Here is a 24,852-nt window from a genome sequence, read left to right as displayed (position 1 = left end):
CCGCCTTCCGAAAAAAATTGAAGAATGGAACCTTCTTAAAGTTTTTATTTTCCTTTAAGGACCAAAAAAAAAATGGAAAAAATATTATTGTTTATAAGCAGTTCCGACAAAAGTCAGCAAGTAAAAAAGTGATGAAGAATTATGATGCTCCACCTAAAGAGTGCAGTACTAGGTACTTGGAATTGTAGGTTCGAGTCAAGTGTGCTAGGGTAACGCATAACCAAAACAACAACAAAAACAAAAACAATCAAAGGATCTGAGACCGTAGTTCTGCAAAAACTGAAACTGGGTTAATGCTTGTTTATTGCTGATGCTTCAACACCAACTTAAGTAGTTGCAATGTCATCATCCTCGCAGGACTTTTTTCACATTGCAACTTTACTTTAAGTTTCTTCACTTTTTTTATCAAATTCTTTTTTTTTGTTTGGATTTTTTTTCATTTTGCCTATTTAATTGCAGAAAGAAGAGCTTGTGCTTAATGCGCTAACTTGGCTTACTTAGGTTTTACACGTTTTTTTGTTGTTGTCATTGTTGCTGTGATAGTCACTGTTACCGTTGGCAATTCCCCCAGCCCATTTTCATTACTTTTGGTATAAAGCCTTTAATTGGATTGCAGCAACTTGTTGTTGTATCGCCAGCAGGTTGGTTTGGGTATTATTTTCTTGGTGTCCTTTGAGGTGAGTGCGTTTCGAACAAAGTTGCAGAAAAGTTGACCTGCAACAATTTCTGTAGTCGCGTATTCTTAAAGTTTGTCGTCGTCGTTGTCGTCGTCATCATCTTCCTCATCGTCAACTGCAGCCAACAACATCCAAGAATTGCAACTTGCAATTCAGCAAATGCTGTTAAGTTTAGCGCGAAAGTTATCCGGCGCAGTAAATTAATTATGAATTAAAAACTGCATATTTACTGCTTAAACAACTTCAACTCAAATTGTTGCAGAATTTTTGAAAATTTGTGAAATTCAACTCACAATTGCCAACTTTAATGTCGTCATTTAGTTTAAGTGCGTGGCAACAAAAATAAATATTTTTTTAAGTTTTACTAAAGTTTTCACAAGGATATAAGATTCATGCGACGTTGAGGTTTATTTTCTCCTCGCTTATATTTCAGAACTGCAATAAATTCCACATGTTACACATTGAAACAATGAAATACGATTTTATGAAAAAAAAAAACAAAAAAAAAATATAAAAAATATATATTCCAAGGAATAAGAAATAAAATTGTGTTAAAAAATTGTGACTGGAATGGCTTGCAAATATAAAATTTCACAATAAATTTACTGAAACTTTACTTTGTACAATTAAAGACATTTTATTCAAGAATTTGTATATTGAAATTGAGGAAAAGATTAATTGGAAGTTAGGTAAAGTGGAAAACAGATCGATCCACCCTAAGTAGCACGTAATGTGTGCCAGAAAAATGAGCAGATTAGAACCAGCTGATACATTCACAAATGCATAGTATTTGCCATATGATGATAAAAACGTCGAAGTTGTGTAAAGAATGGGTTGCGCCCAAAGTGCTTATATACCTAATCTCGTAGTAATAGTAATTGGTAACTGTAATTTTAATTTCCCATATACATACAGACCAATTAACTTCATATTATAATACATAAACTACTTATAGTGATCTATACATTTAATGCAATTTATAGAGATCTAATGGATATTCAAGGTGGAAAAGAAAGGCTCCCTGTATGTAATTTAACAAATTATTTAAAAGGAATAATTTTTTAACTTTATTTAGCTCATGTCATGCTAAAAATTCTTATAGTTTTCGTTTATTGTTTTCAGAATAGAGTTCCGTATATTCTTTACATATCATCTACCATGATTACTGTCCCCTAAAGGTAATCAACAAAACTAAAAAATGTCTCATTAGCTAAATTGTCATTTAAAATGAATTAAGCATTTTGTACGCAATAATGCTAAAGCAATTAAGATTTTTTTGTATGTTCAAGTGTGTGTGTGTGTGTTTGTTGCGCATACTAGCATACTAATACAGTCAGATAGCGGCATGCATCATGCCAATTTTGTTATTTGCAGTTACAGTTACCAACTCATACAATATCCAACCACAAAGCTAATAAAACTGTCAACCGAAAAATTTTATTGCCATTCAAATGGGCGCCCTCCGCCTCATTCAGGCCAACAAAATGTCTGCGTCAACGCACATGTCAGCCGCAAAAATGACAATAAGTTTGATATTTTAAACGCGCACGTATGCTTGCATAAAAGCGCATGTATTGTGAATATGTGTATATGTGCATATGTGCATATGTGTTAGTGATTGAGTATTTTCGTGCTTATGGCATTTACAAGCAAATTTATGAAGTGACTTTTTGTTGGAAATTAATGGCACGCAATTTTATCAATGCATTATGTAGTAAAGGCATTTCGGTGCATTTTGTTAAGCGCTCTAAACGCCACTGCAACTGCCACAACTACTGCCATTGCCATTTATGACAAATAGAACATTTTGAAGTATTTCTCTGAATTGGCTTTTAGTTGTTGCAAATGTAGTAGCACCCGCACGTTTGTGTGTGCTTTTAGGCGCCTAAATTTAATGCTTTTTAACTTTACGTTTTTTTTGACAGAGTGTTGGTTGGATTCCTTTTTTACGCTTCCGTACACATTCCGATCTACTGTGAAAAGTATTGCAAATATGTAACTCGCATGCGAGTTAGTCAATTTGTGTTGCATATGTGCAGGCGCCATTGTCGCGGTGGTAAGTGGCACCATTGTCGAAAGATTGCAAACGGAGAACGCGATTTACAGCATTTTTACAAGTAAAGTTCATTGCCCACTTTGACAAAATCATAAATTTCATGTTGCGGCTGTGTCGTGCGGTGCAGTTGCATTTCGAACAAAATGGTTTTTTACAACTTTTCGCTGGCTGTGGCAGCTGTCAACGCGACCAAGTTACGTTGCCGTTGCACTTACTTTCCGTTGTGGGTTTTTCAAATATTTTCCAGATTTTTATGCGTCTTGTAAGGTTTTTATTTGCAGTTCAAGATTTGAAACGAAAAGTGCGTAATAACACATTGTAGTAATTTATTTCAAACTGCATACTTTAAGGCGTCATGATATAAGAAATTAAAAATAAATAATTACATGGAGTAAAATCAACAGAAACATTTACACAGAGGGGGAATAAATGAAAAAGGAGGAGTATGTTAAGGTGCTGTCTTCAAAATTCTGTAAGAAAATAAAAGGCATGATAGCAAAGTACTTGATTTTTAAAAAATGTGAAAATTGTGGGTGTTAATGGTTTGTTTTAATATTTTCTTATAATATCGCTAGGGCGAAAGAGCTTGTTAAAATTTCAATATCAAAAATTAAAACCTTTATATTTCAAAACATATTTGAGAGCATATTAAATGAAATCATACTATTCTGGTCAAGGAGAGTTACACACCCGTCTGAACTATTTTTACTTTCATATTACATTATGTTTTAAATTATTTACATATATAAAGTATTTTTATATCTAAAGACACATTTTTTTAATTTTTTTGTTTGATAATAACTTGCAGCTGTTACTGCATATATCAGAAGAGGCCACTACAATCAAAATGTAACGTATGGAAAATTTGTTATGTGTCTCATGTCCTCTTAACAGCCTTTAACCTTTGCAACAGATTGTTCCAGAATAAAATATTAAAAATTTTATACATAAACAAACAGGATATGTGTAGGCTAGTCACAAAAAGGTTAGTCACTGCACGGAAAGTGTGGAAATTGAAAAAAAAAGAAAAAGTAAGTGAACATTTGATATGAACACTGAATGGATGAATATGAACACTACATAATTTAATATTCCTATATTTGTTTTCAAAAGTTTTATATTAAATTATTTCGAATACATGTACTTTAAGCAGTATTTTATATACTTTAAAATCTTAAGACTAAAATTAAGCAGTTCAGTGAAAGTAAAATTGGACAACTTATCATTTTCAAGAAGCTAAGATGACATTGTTTTTATCTTTCGTTGTTGTCTAAATCAATGCCACTTACTTGGTGGACTATTTGATTGGAGTATCCATCAATATGTAGTATTATGTCTATGTGTGCTCAGCCTTTGATAGTGATTTCTGGGAAATTCGCTTGAACTCTATTTAATGCGGAATTCAAAGAAAATTTTATTCACCATTTTATTGGAATTTATTTTATTTTTTCTTGGGATATTTTCTCAGTTCAAAAACATGATTTCAATTTAATTTTTTTTGGTTACGCAAATATTCCATCTGTTGTTGTTATTAAAGCGCTGTTTTATGTTAAAACTTTTGTGCTACAAACGAAAACACACACAAGACATCGCTCCCAGCATGTGTGGCATAAATGAATGTTTCCTGCAACTTCGCCACATTTTGTCAATTTTAATTCTTTTTAAAATGAAAATTCATATGTTAACAGCAATTTTTCGGAATTTTCTTAATGTTTTTATGAATATTTTAAGCCGCGCTTGAAGTTGAAACATGTTTGTGTTTGCAAATGTTAAGTAGTAGCGGAGACGGCGCTCGCTGCATAATTCCACTGCAGTTATAAAATATGCAGTAGGCAAATTGCGCCCCGAAGTATGCAACAAGAAGCGCTGAAAAAGAAAGCACCACAGTTTCGGCAAAGCGTGATCAGGCTTTGCACACATTTTCTCGTCGTGCAAATGTATCTGTAGTGTATCTGAAGTTGAAGTTCTTTTCAAAGAAATTTCAACGCTGCTATGCAACGCAAATATGAACATGCACTCACATGTGAGCCTCAGTGTACTTGAAGTGCAGTTATGCACACTGCGAGATTTTGCATCAAGTTTGGCAAATGCTTGTATCTTTGTTTTAAAATTTCTTTAAGTAGTAGTTTATGCAAATGCTGTGGAAATTTTTTGAAAAAGTTTAAGTCTTTCAGTTATGGAAATAAGTTTTATTATATAGGAGAAAATATGTGTACTAGTAAATAACTCTTATGTAGTGTGAGAGTAGCATTCCACGCAAAGCCTTTAAGAGATACATTTTAAATAAACATTTCTTTGTTATGAAATTATAAAAAACTGCTTTCGGTGGAAATTATATAACAATAGGTCTGGTATACTTGAAGGGAGCCCAAATTAAAGGAACGCCATCTGGAAGAGTTTTTCAAAGAAACACATTCTGAAATACTCGTATATAGTAAATAATATATTGAATACATTTGTACATAGACCATATAGGTTTATCACTGCTTGACAATTCCATATCTTCGGAAATAGTTGAAATAAGGAAAATGTAAACAAGAATAATAAATTTAGTTTCGTAAAACTGAGTCTGAGGGTACTGACACAAAAAGAGACTAATTATTTAAATTTTGATGTGAACTTATTATGCAAGCTATATTGTTTGCTATGTCATTTGCTTTGCTTTAAGCAAATGTAAATGTATAAACGTATATCCACCGCAGTTTAGAGTATCAAAGAAAGCCAATACATACACTTTTTACATATGCTGAGTTCGGGTAAACATTCCTATTAATATATGAGTAGCTAAGGAGTGCTAGCATTTATTTCAATGCACAACTTGAGTCACGTCATACTAATCTATGATCTTGGAACAATCAGCTAAGCACCCAAATCAGACTTTTAGAAGTCTAATATCTAACGCACGATCAAATGACGTTAGCTGGCTACACTGTCAAAAATAAAACTGATTACTGTAGCACTATGCACTACTGTAGTTATTCGCTACTGCGTCCCAATAATTACTGTAGTGAAAGTGATTGTGGTGAAAGTAGTGAGCTGCTGTAGCCAGTGATTGTAGTTTTAACGTGCATTGCGGAAATTTTCATTGCGACCTGAAGATCTATTGTACCCCCTTAATGGATCTGTTGATTATATGTAGCACTTCTAATTTTTACTATACCGTAAAAACGGTGCTTTTTTTGTAAAAATATTCAGTTTAAATTTTTGCTACATCAAATTTTGTTTGCTGAACTTATGTTCAAGTTAAAATATATTATGTCTAGAAAAACTTAACAACTTGAAGTTCAAATAAACGTTTACTTCTTGTAGTGAACGAGTATTAAACTATGTGTTTAAATACTAACCCAAAGTTATACACTCACAAACTGGCATAGAAATGCACTTGAGTGCATAAAGTGCATGCAATATGAGCTGCACTTGATTTTGACTACAACTTGCGGTCGTATCTATGCTAAAGTTTTAGATACTTTTTTGTTGGAAGTAGCATTACAACCACTGTTTCTTATTACTTAACAACTAATACACATACACTACGAAATTCACAAACAAGCTGAGATACACTTAAAAAAATTTGTATACATTAGCATTAGGAAAAACTTAACTTGCGTGCAAGCAGCTAGAATTTCTTGATGAAAGTGCAGTTAAAGTTTGTATAAAAGTTTCTGTTTAAAACTGAAAGTGAAAGAGCATATTTAAAATGCTTACTGACTTTCTTCCACAACTTCTACACCTCTCCTCCGCCTTGCCGCAAGTGCAAGTTGCAAGTGAGTATTTTGTGTGGTCGTGTCATTTTGTTTCTCCATGTTTACAACTCATAATACCAGATTTGGGTTAGATTGAAAACTCTTTTAACAAGCCATGCTAAAGGTCAGTTGCATATTATTTTGCTATTTAAATAGAATTTTTAATGAATTCTGCAGTTGGTAATGTAAATCTAAGCTAAACAAAATTTGACCCACATGGCGTATGAGTTACATAGAATTTCTAAACAAACAGAAACGAATATTGCAAATATTTTTGTTGTTATTTTATTGCAATATTGTTGTAGTTTTGTTGTAAGAGCAAAAATTTACTCTTACTGAAAATGCATTAATATAAATAAATTTGGACATTATTTCATTTATTTATTTACATTATTCTGCTATTTAATAAAGTTAATGTATATTTTCGTTTCAAATGTTCTTGTTTAAATAATTTGCTTAATACAAATAGGGACATGAAAACTTTAAAAGCACAAAGTTATTAATAAATAATTAATTGAATGTTATTTACTCTTCCAGTGATAGTCACAAAAATGATATTTTCATAAGAAAAATATTATAATATACATTTAACATGAAATTTTCGTTGCATAAATGGAAAATATAATTTGAAGAGATTTAGAAAATTTTATTATTAAAATTAATCTCAAAATTAATTTAAATATTTGAGTTCCTTTTGTTTTTGTTTTAGTTTTATTTTGTAGTTATTAATAGTAGTATTAATAGTATTAAGGTTTCCCTCTTATTTCAATTATTTGCGTATACTTATTTTTCCACCACGCAGTAGATTAAATATTTTTCTAATTCCATATGAAGCATTTAAAATCCTGACAGCATAAAATGCAGCTGAGGAATGCCAATGAATCTACATTTCCTAATACAATATACTCATCGAATGTGAATTCCTCGACATAAGGGTAAGAGCGTATTATACCTTGTAATTAACTAAGTCGTTAAAAGTATAATCGAGTTTTTAAAACAGTTTTTTAAAACACCAAAAATATCTTATTTTGTATGTACACAATAGAGCATAGGGCCTCACAGACACTATAAATATACTCCCTATTAAATAGCTTGAATTTTTTCGTAATACAATAGGCATAATGATGATAACCAAATTTTATATACGAAATACAGAAAACAGTATAGGAAAACAAAAAATAGCATAAGTTCACAATCTCTACCATAAAGAAAAGAAACCAAAATTTTTGAGTCCAATATTAGTAACCAAATCAGGCATTCCACATGATGTGTTGCTTCACAAACGCTTTTGAACCATCAAGTTATAAAAATAAAGAACCAACATTCATTGGACATTACAGATCAGGAGAGTTCTAAAAACATCGAAACGGGAAACATAGAACAATTTGTTTTGAGTCAATACATCATCATCCAACATTATGACAGCCCAAACTATCTCAAAGAGTATGCTTCATCTATGAAAGATTGCTGGGATTGATGTATTGACCTCGATGGGATCTATTTTGATTGGAGTTAAAGACCATATCTAAATCAAGGTACAAAAATGTTTGATGAACTGTTACAATAGTTGGAAGGCACTCGAAGTAATTGTATTGCACTCAAAGAGATCTTCTTTTTTAATAGTAAATTCATATATTTTCTTATATATCTTTCCGACGTTCTCCAAACTATTCCAGAGTCAAAGATATTTAAAACTTAAGCACATAACTCATTAGCTTTAACGACGGTACTATGATTTTTATTTCATGCGTCCAATAGCTTTTCTTATTTACTCTATCAGTGAAGAGGTCTTCAGATAAATCACTCTCACAATTGATTGAATACTTTAGTTAGGCAGCACCCGTTTTAAAGTCGTCGTGAAGGCCTCCTTAAAGTTTATTAAATTTTAAAATTAGAAAAATTTGTATGAAGACAACTTGAAAAATTGTCAACAAATCAAGCACAGTTGCTTGCACATCAAGACACAAACACAGAAAAGCACACACACACACAATATCCTGTAGTTTAGAGGAGTACGCAAATATATAGATGCCGTCCGAAAACTTTGCAGACAGTCATCCAGTCATCAAGGCAGCTAGACAATTTTTAACGGAAAAGGTATGTTACCATACCAGTTACAAAATCAAAGAGTAGCGGAAATGAAGTTCTGAACTTGAGCAGAACGGATGTGAGCAGTAAAACAAGTTGACAGTTGTGCTCGACACACTGCAGGACATGCGGCTTCGGTGTTTGAGAAATTATTTTTCGATATGAAATGCAGCCATTTGCAATAGAATATCGCAAAACAACACCAAGGAGTCGTGTTTTTATAAATAAATTCTCTGCTTTCCATCACAATCCTGAATACTAAATACACAAGTAATTCAGCACCCTAAAGGCGGGGGTTGAACAGGGGCTTTTAAATTGTGTGTGCTTATGATAGTTTCTTTGGCTTCACATAAAATTCATAAAAATCACTTCAAGCAATAATTCACTAGTTTTTTGGTAAAAATATTTAACAAACTATTTTATTAAACATTACAAAAATTTATGAAGCAACAACAAATGCGGAAACCGAGCTGGAAAGTTTAAAAAATTCCGCATTGTTTCGAAGCATAAAAAGTGCCTTGGATTAAATATGCAGAAACCGTTTGAGTTCAATTCGAGATAAAAGCAAATTTGTTCTTTTTTTGGGGGGAAGGGGTTATTTAGGTTTGCAGTGGCGTTGGGTCCTTCCGTTGCGTATGCGGAGCCAATGCGTTAAAAGTGACTATTTATGGATTTAAATGAAAAGTTTCTCATACTGCGAAAAAGGATACTTGCCAACACAACACATTTTTTGCTGCATAGTTTTATTCTTGTTTTGTGGATTTTTGCTTAATGTTTTTCCTCTCGAACTGAAAAACAAAGCATTTCTCTTTCATTAGCACAAAAATATTTAACAAAAATCAAAATTTTATGTTCCACAAGAATTTCTAAAGTTGAACTTTTCCAATTTGTGAAGTTTGGCTTTGAAAGTTTGAAGCCATAATAATGCAGCAGCTTCAGCTGACTAAGTCTTTTGTGAATTAAAGAAATTAAAATACATTAATAAATTAATGAAATAATTTGGTAATAATATTGAATTAAATAAAATTGACTTTACCTTGATATATATACACTTCTGGGAATATATAACCCAGAAGGGAAAAAGGTGAGTTCTACAAAATTTCGAATACAGAATTTATTTAACCAAACTGATGTTGCACAATAAATAACACATTTTTAAAAGATATTATAAATACTACTATATTTTTTTATTAAATCTCATTTTTTGTTCATTTTCATATCATCAACCGTTGTTTTAATATTGCAGGGCCGTAATCAGTACTTCTGACTATTGGCTAAATTACATTCAACCATGAACCAATCTATGTAAATTATTTGTAGAAAAACATATGTTAAACTTAACTGTTGAAACTGATTAAAGTAGGTTAAACATGGTTTTATTAAGTTTAAAATCGTTGATAATGTTGTTTCGTATTGTGGTGCTTCGAATATTTCCGTTGACTGTCGTTCTCAAATTTTCCACGTGAATTAAACGAGATCTTACGACTTCAGTCTCTGTATCTGTCATAGTCACATAGTATTTTGTTCACGATTTCCTTTGGCTTTATTTTTCGTCGTGAGTGAGGTCGTAGGACGAGTTTTAGTTTAGCTCTTATTTGTTTTGTACAGTCTAGTTTGAGTTTTCGAAACATGTTTCCTTAGTTTTGTAGATCGTAACGATCTGCAGGTTTGTTGAAACCGAAAATTTTTTGTATCCTTTGTCACTATTTTTTCCTTGTTTTTCGAACGGACCTGAGGTCTGGTTTGAATGTTCCAAAGTTTTGAAACGCTGAGCCTAGTACTTCCTTAATTTCTGTGATCATAAACTTAAAATATCGAAAAATATACAGCGCGCGAATTTTAAATGAGAATTTCTGAAAACTTTTCGGTCACAATGTAATAATTATCCAATTGTTAGCCTTTGACTTAATGCCCACTTATGTAAATTAATCAGATAATTGTGTACTCGAATCATTATTTATAAAAGGTTTGAAATGATTTCGAGTTTTATTTCAGGGCTAGAAACCGCATTGATCGTGTCCCACATTTTTATTGCTCACGATGTATATTTGTAATCCCTTAACATATATACAGTTGTTCGATATAGAAAATAATAAATGAATGTAGTGACATATTGATTCAATTTAGGTCAACATCTCTTGTAATTTCCATTCATAATAGCCCCAAAGGGGACTATTTGGAAATAGCTGTTATATTTTGCAAGATTCTTAAAATTTTTTAATCGCTTTAAATAAGTTGTGACTGAAATATTAATTACTTCTTAATTGTTTCTCTTCGAGTTGATTTTAATGATGGTTGATTCAGTTGCTCTTGATTCACGACTTTTTAAATTTTAAAATTTAAGATGAATTTATTGCAACAGAATTTTTTAATCAATATACGCACTACGTTGTTCTGGTGTTTCGTTTTCTAGGCTTGCAGTTAGCAAAGTCTTTGTTATGATAATAATAACAAATATACGCACTAAGTCTAGATCTAATACGACAAGAGTTTGGTTTTAATGTGATGATTTTTTTTTAAACTCAACTGTAAGATGAAACCCTCAGTTCACCACTTGTAGCAAGTTAGGACTTAATCTGGCGATACATAGAAAACTATATGCCAAGATATACCAATGAATACATTGTAACTCAACTTTGGATATTAACTGAGATTATACTTATAACGACTTCAGTTTGTTCACTTTTATTAAATTATTTTATTGTCTCACATCTTAATCCACATACGAGTACACTCATTAAATGAAAGTTTTTACAAAATCCAATTCGTCATAGAACAATTAATTAATTTTAGGAGTTCTTATTATTGTCATGAAAATGTTTTCATTGTCATTTATTACGAAACTTAATCACTCTTATAACTCGCCTACCCATGCCTCTGTCCTTTAAGATCTTCCATGGCCAATGGTTTGTATTCTGACCACAAAACAATATCTAAACACGACTACATGATGGCGCAGCAGTTGACATACTAAATAAATACGATGGCAGTATGGAATTCACATCGTCGGTTCGAAGGACACCACAGATTCATTAAAGTACAATAAGCGATAAAAATACTAAATTACTTATAGTAATTTTATAACATTCATAAAATAGGCAGAACGGTATGAAAATCATTCCGACGTCGTGAACATCGAGTGCGGGGTGAGATGGTAGAGCAGAGTAATTGGTGCCTCATAAATTGAAACAATGTTGGCAACAGTGTAGCAGTGTTGTTAGCAACTCAAAAAGCGGAAGAAGGAAGTAACAGGCAATTTGCCTTCAATGACAAAAGGTAACAGCAAGTAACGTGCAGCGACAAAATCACCAGACAAAGTGGCAACACTACCAGCGATTTCATATGAAATTATTGTGTTATTAAGCAAAGTAGAACGGCAAGGGTTGCACCCATGTTTATTAGTCGTATGCGCTAAAATAAAGTACTTGTGAAAGTACTATAAAAGAACCGCTGTTGGTGGTACGCTGAAGTGAAGCGGGTAGTGGATAATGGAGGGGTAGTGGCAGGAACAGCATAAACTGTGAAATGTTTCTCTGCAACAAATTGCATTATCGGTACAGGCGTATATACCCATTACAGATACGTGGATGTAGGCAACAAGGCAACCGTGCACCCATGCACCCATGCAATGGCACGACGACACATAAATAGGCTATAGTTACACACTTTCGTAATTTAGTGTAATTTCGACGTAGTAGGAACTACACGCAGTGTGTGTTTGCTGTTAACCATAGAATGCGGCCACCTCGGGGTGCAATTGGTGGTAGTGCATGGGTAGCACTTTTTAAGGGTTGCAATTGGTTACGCGGCATGTGGCATATAAATTTTGATTTTTATTTTTATTTTTATTCACGACAAGGAATACGATTTTAAATATTTGAGTAGTTGCTATTGCATTACCCTTGCTGCTCTTTGCCACTTAACTTTACTTTATTTATGCATGAAAGTGGATGGAATTGGTTATTATATAAATTATTATGCCAATCCAGCTTGATTATTTTCTGACGGCTGCTCCATACGAAAAATGCGATTATGAATTTTAAAGTAAAGTAATTTTTTGCTTCAAAAGTCAATAACATTTTCAAGTGTAGTTATTTTTCAATCATCCTTAATACAGTTTAATTGAAAAGTGACACAGTACACTGACCGGGGTTCATGTTAAATTAAAACTATCTGAGTGAAACTATGATTACTGCACGAAAATGTGTTTATTATATAATATTGATTTTATCTGAACAGTAATGATCAAAAATATTTGCGTCTTACTCTGTATAATTGATTTAACTGAGAGGCGCAGTATATGCTAGATACGTTTCCCTAGATAAGATCACTGATTAGTTTCAGTGATGGATTAATTAAATCCAAAAAAGGGAAGCGCTCATATTTTTAAAAATTAGCAGATCAAACAATGCACAGCAAAATCTACCATCAAGCAATTTTAAGCCTTCCAAAACAAACCACATCAGAGATAAGTACAAAGTTATAAGTATAGCCATTTTCATTGGCTGTCAAGCTGTAATTATAGTTAATCTGTCTTTCATCTTTAAATTAAAACTAGTAATTTGATGAAAAGCGGATATCGTCCAGCTGAAAAAGTTCAGTAACATCACGCATATCTGGGTTTTCGGTCATAAGAAGATTGAATAGATAAAAAAATAAAAAGGTTTAGCTTAACTTGGTGATTCTATAGATTTCTTTTAGATTTAACAGCTTACCTTTCCTCGGCGGCTCTTAAGTGAGGCACCTGTCATAAATTTCTTCAGCTAACTAATAAGAAATTATAGTTATTCATGACATCTCTGACATTTCACTTGAAGAATTTTATTAAGCTAACTAATATAAGGTGTACATCACTCACAACATGTTGATATGGTTTCCGTCTAATTAGCGTTTGATAGTAGAAGTATCAATTCCACTTTCATTGGATAGCTTCTAAAAGGTATAAGTCAATCATAATATATGTGACAATTTGATATGTGTCAATTTGGCCGTTGTTCAATAAGAACGATTCCTGGGATCTTATTAGCAGTGACAAGAATCTCTACTTTTTTGGATGCACAATAATAGGCACAAGTACTGACAATATTTGTGACATCATAAACGACTTGTCGTTCATAGAACAAGATCAGGTCTGTTTAATTTAATAACAAAAACTGTATTATTTTTGGTAGATTATTCTTGGAACTTTAAAGTCATTGGTATGAAAACGAACACTGTGTTCACACATAGCATAAACTTAAGATATTAATTGACACTAACTTCGACACCTCTCTATGTTCATCGTCATCTTCCTTAAATACTAATATACTCTTTGAAGTGTGCTTAATATTGACCAAGTTTTCAACAAAGTTGCTTCAATATACATTTCCCATTACAAAACATTATTTAATTTGAATATATCATTTCGTTGTGAAGTAGACGACACATTATATGTGTTAATTACCATAAAGAATGAATTGCTGGCGATTAAAAAAAAACAAAAGTGTGAACAATGAATTTTCGATGATGACGAAAAGGAACCTCAACGAAAACTTGACCCTCTCACGTTCCAAAATAAGTTTTGACTTTGAAAAGTGACTCATTAAAAATTAATTTAAAAATGTGTTACTAAGTGTAACCGGTGTATTTGCTCAATGCAAGCAGACCCTATGACCTTTCAGCGTTTCTGCTACGAATAATAAACTTTCGACAGAAAATTGGACTAATCCACAATGCTGTCAACTTTATAAAGTTTAAAGTAAAAGTGTATAAGTAAATAAGTCGGGAAGTCGGCAAGTCGGGACGTCGGGAAGTAAGCAAGAAGGTAAGTGGGTAAGTCACGTGCGATAATTCATCTAATAAGCTTAATAATTTTCATAAACTTAAATTGCTAAAAGTTTCGTAACAAGTCCATGCGACGCTCCGAAGAAATAGCGTAACCATGAAACAGTGTTTTTAGGCGCACGCACCCATAAAGTGAACATAAAATATTGTAAATTAAATGTGATGAAGTTTTTACAGCATTTATAAACCATAACACATACTTAAAAAAAATGAAAATTTGGAAATAATTTGGCTTATTGTTTCATTGCTCTTATTACTTATTTACTACTTATACCCCTGAATGTATGTTACGATTTTGTATTTCTTCTCTAGCCATGTTTACAGTATGCATATTAATGACTTTGTGGTGATGGTTTTGTGGAATTTTTATTAAATAATCAAAAGGAAAATAAAAGAAAAATTTAAAAACTCATTTTCAATGTGGGCATAAATATTTGTTATGCGCCATCAACATTGCTATTAATGCCAAGAACCCAAACAGGCGGAGATACAGATACGGCATAATAATCATCGTTATTTCTAATAATTCCCCGCAACTTTCCGCTTATCAATTTCTCAGCACATTCATTACCATATTCATATTGCACGCTCAACTTCAACTTCAACTTCAACTTCAAATTCTAATTCAAATTCAAACTGAAATTCATTTAAAATACACGAGGAGAGTACATGGGACGTTCAGCCCGAATCCACTAATTTGGTTCCGTAAACTGGCTGTCTGAGGGTTATTTTTTTCATTCGCTTGCCACAAATTCTTTTCCGACTGCCAGTGTGCTTTTCGCTGCTGCTGCTTTGATGAGTAACGAGTAATCCTCCAAGAACGAGAAGAAAAATTAAATAATAAGACTCAGTGGCACGCACTCGTAAATTTTGTTTAGGAATTTTATATGCGTATGCGGTTAGGCCTGAAAATATGTGGGGCTGCCTTCTGTTGGGTATGGTTTGTTTCACTTTGGTTTGGTCTGGTTTTTATTTGGCTCGATTCCTGCGCACATAGATACATTTATACTCGTATATCTACGCATTTACATATTTAGAATGTTTTGACAACGTAATTTAAATTTTCCTTTCATTACATTATGCTCGCTTTTATGCATATTTTTTTTTGAAGATTGTCTCCTCTGGGCTATTAATTTAAATGCCAATTTATCCGACATATAGCACAGCTATTCGCAGCATTAGAAGGGAGAAACAGTAAGCCAGGGCTCTAGAGATTATTTGGTTTAAAATTTGGCATATGCAAAACCGTTAATTGCTTCGAGAAATTATGGGCAATTCAGTTGAATTTATTTATGGCAATCAAAGTGATATATGGCAATATAATTCTGGCCGTTAATGTTTCAATCATAAGTCAGCATGAACAAATGATGTCAATGAAGGCCGAAATTATGTTAAATCGGAGACATTTTCGGTTATGCACTAAAAATTATAATTCGTTAATAAAAATATTTAAAAGTTTCAATAAAGTTGAATCATAAGATATACACTTAGTTGTTGGTTGAATAACTTATTCAACAGCATTTGAGATATCCTACAATAACCTTTCAAACATATCTACTGTCGTATATAACTCAACGACAAGCCGTGATTTTTATGGCAAAGGGAACGTCTACGAGTCCTTGAAAGAAAAATCCTTCGCGATTGTATCAACTGCAGACGCAAACCCAATGGGCATCATCATTCTTGTCGAGTACTCCACTCCACTGCCATGATTGAAAGACTTGATGAGTACATTCTTTCACTTGCACGCAGACATATAACTCGTCGGCATAATCTCCCCCTGACATTCTCCATGACAAAGAACTTCCTTCTGAGCTTCTTTAAGCCCTATTTCACAGGCCCCTTCAAACCCTTTCTCATTACATTGATGAGATGGCTCGCTCCCCATATTCCATCCCGTTATGCAATTGTGGATTTCAGAACCCTTACCATCGTGTATACCGTTGGTGGTCTCTTTCTCTCGATAGTTTGTTAGGTATTTTCCATCACCCCTTATTTCAACGCTTATGTGTCTTCATCCCCAGCTTTGATAAAATTGTTTACAAATACTAAGTTCCAATTTTCGTCTCACCTAATTTTGGAGTGGGGTTGCATCATCTGAACGCGTATGCAATCTTCCACTTTCATTTTAAAGAACTGGTTTAGTGGGTCCAAATCTCGCACGGAGGGTTTTGACGCTTCCAACTACTGCACAAAAACAAGAACAATGAATTTTAGGCGTTATATGCTACAGTAAATCGTTGTTTGTTACTTTAATATCAAAAATCCGCAACAAATGCAAACAAATTCTTAAACTTTTTGAATTCTTGGAAGACTTTTAATATTTCCGCTACAATATTTTATAGTACAACTCGTAAACTTATTAAGAGCTTCGTTTAGGAATTGGATACCAACTAAAGTAGTTAGTAAAACATCGTATACTTCGTATAATGTACTTCATTAATAATCTAAATATATATCAGAGGCTAAAGTCGTAAATTCATTTAATAGCTTGTCTTCCCTAAAGGTTATAATACGTTCAATGGTTATATATGACGGATGGAATGATTTCTAGAACTGCTGCAGTAATTAATTACTTTCTAGAATAATCAAATGTATGTTGATCCTTGAAAGTTTGATAGATTGTATCTTCATAGTATGTTGAGTATTGAATAATTTCTGAATCTATGTTTCTATAATACTTTCAAGTATATCTGACAGCTGGCATCAAATAAGCATTGAAGCATATCATAATTTTATTTGAATAATTATAACAAACATTTTTTGTATATTTCTTTAGTTTGAATTGATATAGAAAAAATGACTTCTAACATAGCAGAGACAGATTCCTACGTCACTGACTACGAATCGCCGGAGATTCCAAATATAGGTGTAAGTTATCCCAAAGTGGAAAAATCTATCATTTTATATTCTGTATTTTAGTTATACATTGGTGGGCGCAATGCAGCTGGTCAAAGACATGGTCGTGGTTGGGCGATTCTTCCAAATGGTGATCAATACGATGGTTTTTATCGTAAAGGCCAAAGACACGGAATAGGATTATATGTTTTTCTTAATGGAGCACGTTACTATGGCAACTATCGTTGTGGTAAGTTTTACATTCATGATTAGCCTATTATAAGCATATCGCCATGGTAAACTCTATGGAACTGCTGTTATATTTTAAATTTATATATAAATAAATATAACCGTGTATTTAGGTCATCGCAGTGGATTTGGTACCTTCTTCTATCCTGATGGAAGTCTATATGAAGGTTGTTGGCGTAAGGGTGTGAAACATGGTAAGGGGCGTTATACATATCCCAACGGTGATTCATATTATGGCGAGTGGATAAATAATGAAAAACATGGTGTTGGAATTTATAAATATGATAAAGTCAAATGTACGCCCATGTGTTTCAAGGGTACTTTTCAACAAAACGAACGTCTTGGTCCATTTGAATTGTATATTGGTTCTGATGATCGCAAACTCATAGTACACGGCAATTTTAGTATAGATTATCCTATTGGGCCCACAGTACTTAATTATAATCACGAAAATATGACTGTTGGCTTTTTTCAATCACCAAACTATGATGAAGTGCAAAGAAGTAAACTACATCCACATGCTGAAGGTGAGGCAGAAGATTTTGGTGAGGAACTTGTTTTACTGCCAACAGAATGGAATGCACAAGAAATTTGCGCTTATGATTATTCACAAATACCACAAGATCCAATACCATTACCTCGCCCTGACTCTGATGAATCTAGTTGTTCACTAACTACAAAGCCTTCCGAAGAACAACTCAAAGAAAGTGTTGAGTGTTTGATTGATATGGAAGAAGAAGAGGGTGGACAAGAATGTATACCATGTGAGGATATGGAAAGTTGTAGCATTACCAGTGCACTATCATCGCTCAATCTAAGGCGAAGGGATCCTTGCAATATTGATGAATTCGATATGATAGATAAGGATCGTCCTGTCACTGACTGATTTGGAGCGTTTTCGTATAAAAAATCAATTATGTTTATTTTATATTCGTTTAACGAATTTTTAAACATGGGATTCTTAAAAATTTTTGAATTTTTTTAAAAATTAAAAAAGTGGTCATCCGAAAAAGTTTTTATTTATAACCTTAACAGCAGTCAAAATTTTATATATTAGTTATATATTAATTAAGTGGACCAGCATAAAAAGTTTGAAACTTTTGTGCTGGTACCCCTTAAGTCAAGGGATAGATCTTCATTTCATTTGTTATCCATGTTATTCATGGCATTTGTAGACGGATCTATGATAAGATGCTAGAACTAAGCCATGGATAGGTAAATTTGTTGAAAATAAGTTTAATGCATTGTTGTTGAATATCAATCTTAAAAGTAAAACCTGCGGTATAAACTTTTTAATGATAAAAATATGGTCAATACTCTGTTTTCTAAGCAGCATCAGCAATTGGAAAGACAGGAATCATATTTAAAGGAAAAAGTACAGAGTCAGTAGTCAAAGTTGGATATGTTTCTCTGGCTTTTGCACACCTACACACACATAGTTACCTCAAGTTTTTATTGAGGTTACTATCATCGCATGGCAGGTAAATTAGAAAGTAAATGAAAAAGCTATCATTGAAAAGAATAAATTATCTGTTAGTTATTTATGTGTGTGTGACGGACTCAGTTTATTTACTCTTCTTCCATTGTCTTCAGATCAAATGATAATACTTCAAATTGCAATCAAAAAGTTTTTCCAATATTGCAAATGCACTTCACTTTCCTTTATGGTTAATTTCTCTGTTGGCTTATTAACTTCAGCAAATTTATTAAAAATAATATGGAATAACTTTAGTTCCCAGGGTTACCATAGAGTAGCTTCAGTAGTGAAATTGGGGATGAGGAACAAAAGTTGTTTTCCTTTAAGATACTTAAAAACAAATATTTGCAGAAGCTTCTCTCAAGCTTTTGTGATTGCTTATTACTAATAAAATTGCTGCGTACAAATTAAATACTTTGCACTTTGTTTTTTTACTAATTAAGCATTAAGTAACTACGAACGAGTACACAAGCCGAAGGAAGAAGGAAGTCCCGATAAAGAGCAGAAGAGTGGCAACAGAAGAAAGCTGCCATTGCCTTTTGGTGCAATACTCGTATTTTGTCAAAGCGAAAGTTTCAGCCATGGCTGAAGTAGCAAATGCAATGCGTCAGAAGCTTGCATCTTTTGGGGGCAAGTCTCCCCACTTCATTTAAACTTTCGCATTAAAATGTCAGAAAGGATTTTCTGATTGTTGTCATTAGTTCCGTTGTTGCTAGTGTTGTTGTAGTATTAGTGCTCGTATACTGCTACTGTTGCTAGTATAAAAATTTAAATGTCAGAGTATATGCATCTGTTTGCGTTGTGTATTTGTGCGTGTATGCCTGTGTGCGAGCATGCGATGTTTTCAGTAATGTTGATTAGCTGCTTTGGTAAAAAGCTGAAGTAGTTCAGGGAATTTCACAAAAGATTTTTGATTTATGCATTCGTAATTAGTTGACATGAAGCGTAAACTTGCAAATAACTTAATTCGTCTCTGTGTAAGTTAGCAGTTTGTCTAGAAGTTTGAAATAATTTTGTAGCATAATTTTAGGTGTTTACAACTGAGTGACTTTATAACCATAACTAATTGTTGTTCTGCTGTTGCAGTTATTAAAATAATTTCGAATAAAGTTTTAAATAAAAAGAAAAGAAATATTTTAATTTACATTTACATATTTATTTAAATTTTATTCATAATACGCAGTGAGTGAATTGAATAAACTATTTTATGGAAAAAATTATTTGTAATTTGTGGACATTAAAATATAAATAAAATATTTTCTATGTCTTTGAGATGCACTCACATATTATGAGAACAGATGCATAGAAAATACTAGAAGTCGATCTCATATTTTATCATGTATCATGTACCTCCAAAAAGTACAACTTTAATTTTGTCTTTTAATGCAGGCTTATTATGTTGAGAAGATGACGCAGAACAAAGTAACCCGCCAGACAAATTGACAACAGGCTTACCAATGTTTTATTGGAGAGAAGAGAAGAGATATTTCAATGAAGTTGGAAGGAGAAACAAACTCTTTAGTCTCACGGTTACCAGCTGACTTTGAACCTATTTGTTTATTGGAGTTTTAATTGACTTAATTCTTCAATACACACGGTTAAAATTTTATTCCGTGTATTATTGAAATAAAAAGATAGATTAGTATAAGGTTTTTAAATAATTATTTATATATTTATTTATATTAAAAATTGTTGAGTGTACGCACTTAACACTTCTATTGCTAAACATCATTTGAAGATTCTTAAGATCAAATTGCTTTGTGGAAAGTGATAGTTTAGAGTGCTGAGTGAATAAGATATTAATGAAAGATACATAAATTGGTTCCAAATCAAACAAATTCATTATTTCGTAGTCAACTAACAGTCATGTCTACTGTTTAAATTTTGATTTTCGGTTGCATGACCAGTTATGGCAGTTGCCACAAGTCGAATGATTGATGATTAGATTTAAAATATCCAATCAAAAATTGCAATGTAAAAATGTGTCAAAAATTATTAACAAAAAAAGCAATAACTGAAATAAGATATGAATTCCAATTTGAAATATTGAAGAAATTGCCAATAAGATAAATGTCAAGTCATGAAGCTTGGCAGATGAGGAATTTGCTTATAGTTGATTTATGAAGTTAAATGAGTTTCAAAATAACTTATCTACAATAAGTCAGTTTCAACTTGTCACAGGTAATTTACTTATTCTTCTTCTATTTTCCAGCCATTTTTCAAAAATCTTATCATTTTCACTTTGAGCGAAGTAGAGTAAAGCGCATTCGTCTGTAACACAATTACAGGACATTTGCAGCAATTGGAAAAGCTGTAGGTACTCATTACTGTTAAGTCCTTAGTACTTAATACTAATAACGATAAATGCAACAACTTCGAAGTGTGGCAACTACAAGCAGAACGTACGTCTTTGTGGCAATGACATTTACAAACGTTTGCTTAAGCGAGTTATCAACTAAAGCCAAGCGCAGCCATAACTAAACAACAAACAAGTGAAAGAGCAAAAGAGACAACCCAAGCCAAACCAAGAATGTTAGTTGACTGTCAAATACACAGACCGAGTTGTCAAAATTCCCCGGAGTGCAATGCAAACACAGCAGCTGGAACTGAAGATATACGAAGTTTTCTGGAAGAGTGGCAGATACTTGACTATGCATGAGACACCATTAAATGTGTACAATTTGCTTATGCGAACTACAAAGGCAACAATAATCGAAATCTTAGACAAATATGCCAAAGTGTATAGCAACAACTTATCTGTCATGACAATGAATGCAGGTGGGCGTATGTGGTTGTGCGGTTGTGTGGTTGTGTGGGTGTGTCGAGAGACATACTCGTGGCGAAACAGTTATGGTGCAATAAGCTTGGTAAGTGGCATTAAATAAATAAAAGTACAAAATTGTTGCTGTGCTGCAACGATGCCTTGCAGCGTCTAACCAAAGGGGCGCCAACACACTATACATAATATGTCCAAATGTTCAAGCAGTGAGAATATAATGCTGAGACACCCAGGCAAGTGTGATGACAAACTTATGCAGCAAACCAATACCGGATTTATAAGGTAAAAAGACAAGACAAGAAAATATCAACCAAATGTGTAAGTGAAGTGTTTTCCAAACAAAATACCAAACAAAGCATATGAAGGAGGAAAGGTGTGAGTTCACAGCCATTGTCGACAAGGACTGCAATTGAGTCATTCAGGTAAGAAATAAAATCTTAAAGTCTGAAGTAGAGTGAAAATAAGGAGAAGGTAAAACATAAAAGCGATATAAACAAACAAACAGGCACTAGAAGAGCAGAAGATAAGCTGACAAAATCCGTAAAGCAAGGATATGTGTAATCACAATGCTGGGTATTGTGATTAATATCTAGTATAACTTTCAGGATATTGATGAAAAGATTCAATAAACATAAAAAATATTTAAGATGTTGAACTACAAATGACTTAAACTAACTCATACTATTGCTTAAATAAGCTATTTTACGCTTAATTGTTTATATTCACATTGCCTTCTTATATACATTATATGTGCATTATACATATAAACATTTACATACAGTGAACAAGAAAAATATGTACAAATATATAACAAATGAAATACTAAGTACAGTTTCACTAATTGAGGATCTATTAACGATGTCAAAAACCATTCCTATCCTACCCTACCTTAACACAAGAGGAGACATTCACTGTACTAAATAAGTTCCGAAATGATAAAGATGTCACTGAAAACTATATTGTTGCGAAACTTTAAACAAAAAATGCCTGGTTCTAGATGAATATTCATACTATTTCTTAAATGAAAGTTATTTATATGAAGAGAGTTGTTCTCATCGAATAGTTAAGCTGCATTATCTTTATGCAGTAATCGCTGCGAGATCTTATTTTAAAATGAAGTATACTTCGGCCGTCAAACCGACCGTTGTTGGAATAGTGTGTCCGACTCCCTAACATTAATATGTAGTGTACGGACTAAAACACCCCCTCTTCGGCAAGACTTCTTCCCCCTCGGAACCGTTTTTTATTATATTTTATATAGCATAACGAAAAAATCTATTACACTTGTTTTGTACACAAAGAAACTCCTAATCTACACGTGAAATCATAAAATAAGTAATTAATTCTAAATTGTGTTATTATTCTCATTATCATTAAAGATCAGAAAGCACTGCCTTCAATTTAAATATCAGAAAAGATATAATATATGTGATTGAATCATTTGATGAAAGGAGTTTTCATTCTGCTATTAATTAAAATTAAATCAACGAAATTCAAATTGAGTTAAAAATGTGAAATGACTCACCTTTAACTAACACACCAACGGTCTGCAGTACTTCCAATTTTTTCTTATTTGTTGGCGATTGCCCAATACATTTGTATGTACCAGCATCCTGATAAACGACATCCTTTAGCGAAAATTGTCCAGTGGGCGTTGACAAACCATGACCAAGACCGCGCAAACGTGCTGTCACTGGATCCAAATGTGACCAACAGCCTAAGGAACCTACGAAACAAGAACATTAAGCAAACTTCGTATAAACAAATTCGTAAATATACGAATTGTGAAAAAGTAACGAAAAAGTTGAGACAAGTACCGAAGTATTACACAGAAATGTTGCATACTTTTAGGAATGAAAAAAAAGTTCTGTACTTGTTTACCGCCCACTTCGCGCAAAAATAATTTAATTAATTGAGTTGAAAGCATAAAATTTTAATTTCTTTAATTGATTTTAGCTACGAACTTTACGTTTCGACTGTCGAAATCGTTGTAGACAATAAATTACGATTACATTTAAACGCTGTTTAGTAGTCTGCTTTCGGGCATTGAAGCAAGTGTGCGCATTTTTGTTTTAAGTATTTTTTGTAACTTTTATAGAAATTAAATTTTGGATATTTTTGCATTTGTTAATTGAAGTGAAATTTCTTGTTGTCTGCTTAATTGAGGCTTCTGCCACTTGAAATAGAGGTGCTTGCCTAAATGGATGCGGAACAAAGAAAAAGAGTGAATAGCATTGCACGCATAATTAATTTTCAATTGTCTTAATTAATGATGTTCAACATTTCACTCAAAAACCTAATTGAATTTGAAGCTCAGAACTGAAGATATAGCATTTCTTCATTTGTAATGAATTTAGTAAAAATGGAAGGAAACAATTCTGTTAAAATCTTTCACCATTCTTAATTTGTTTAATAAATTTACAAATTTTCTCTCATGTCTTCTTAGTAACAATCAGAAATTAGAATCGTTAAAAATTACCTTGAGGACATTGTAATGTAACCGCACCACCTAACTGAACCTCAAGCTGACCTTTGTTAGGGTTGTGTGAGGCAGCCGCAACTGATATGTCCTGGTCATCTGGTTCGGAGGTGACATCAACTGAATCATCTGCAATATAGAGATAAAAGATATAATTGTAGTTTATTTGTATACGAAATTCTGCAATGCAATGATAAACATTAGCCGAAACACATACTTCGTGAAAAAATGACAGCTTAAAATTTCAAAAATAAGATATACTTTTGCCACTTAATCAGACTTAAGACAGAAATTCTTTAAATGTCTTTTATAAAAAGAAGCCATCCTCTGTTACAAAAGTAATTGTTTTGAGCCTAAAATTATGCAAGGCAAAAAGCATAATAAAAAATGTTAGTCATTGTTACCGCCATTACTCATACATGTTGAAGTGCGACGTGTGCGGATATTAAGAGAAGGCAAATGTGTACACATAAGCTTTTATTTCCTTTGGAAAATTACTATTGTTAAAATCCAACTGCAAAACCCGCTACGCCATTTTGTATTTGGTCGGGTCTGCCGCTTTTATAACTTCATTTCTATCTACCTAGGCTCATCTGATCAATTTGTTTGTCATATGACGCGTAAATTTCGCTTTTTATTCTTT

The 24,852-nt window shown here is 32.7% G+C and overlaps 2 protein-coding genes across 2 annotated transcripts in view; both read left to right on the top strand.

The window, feature by feature from the left end:
- Positions 1–24,852, top strand: part of LOC119678908 (CDK5 and ABL1 enzyme substrate 1-like) — a gene marked incomplete at its 3' end in the record, with an annotated part of 144,170 nt that overhangs the window by 102,994 nt on the left and 16,324 nt on the right.
- LOC119678910 (radial spoke head 1 homolog) lies at positions 17,156–18,444 on the top strand. The gene is made up of 3 exons (XM_038090998.1): positions 17,156–17,258; positions 17,310–17,475; positions 17,588–18,444. Exons 1-3 carry the CDS (start codon positions 17,187–17,189, stop codon positions 18,358–18,360), a joined length of 1,011 nt encoding a protein of 336 aa, XP_037946926.1. The 5' UTR covers positions 17,156–17,186; the 3' UTR covers positions 18,361–18,444.

This window comes from Teleopsis dalmanni, chromosome 2, assembly GCF_002237135.1.
Source record: "Teleopsis dalmanni isolate 2A chromosome 2, ASM223713v2, whole genome shotgun sequence".
Classification (NCBI taxonomy): Eukaryota; Metazoa; Arthropoda; class Insecta; order Diptera; family Diopsidae; genus Teleopsis; species Teleopsis dalmanni.
The sequence above is the reverse complement of the archived record's forward strand: the minus strand, read 5'-3'. Positions and strand labels throughout refer to the sequence as shown.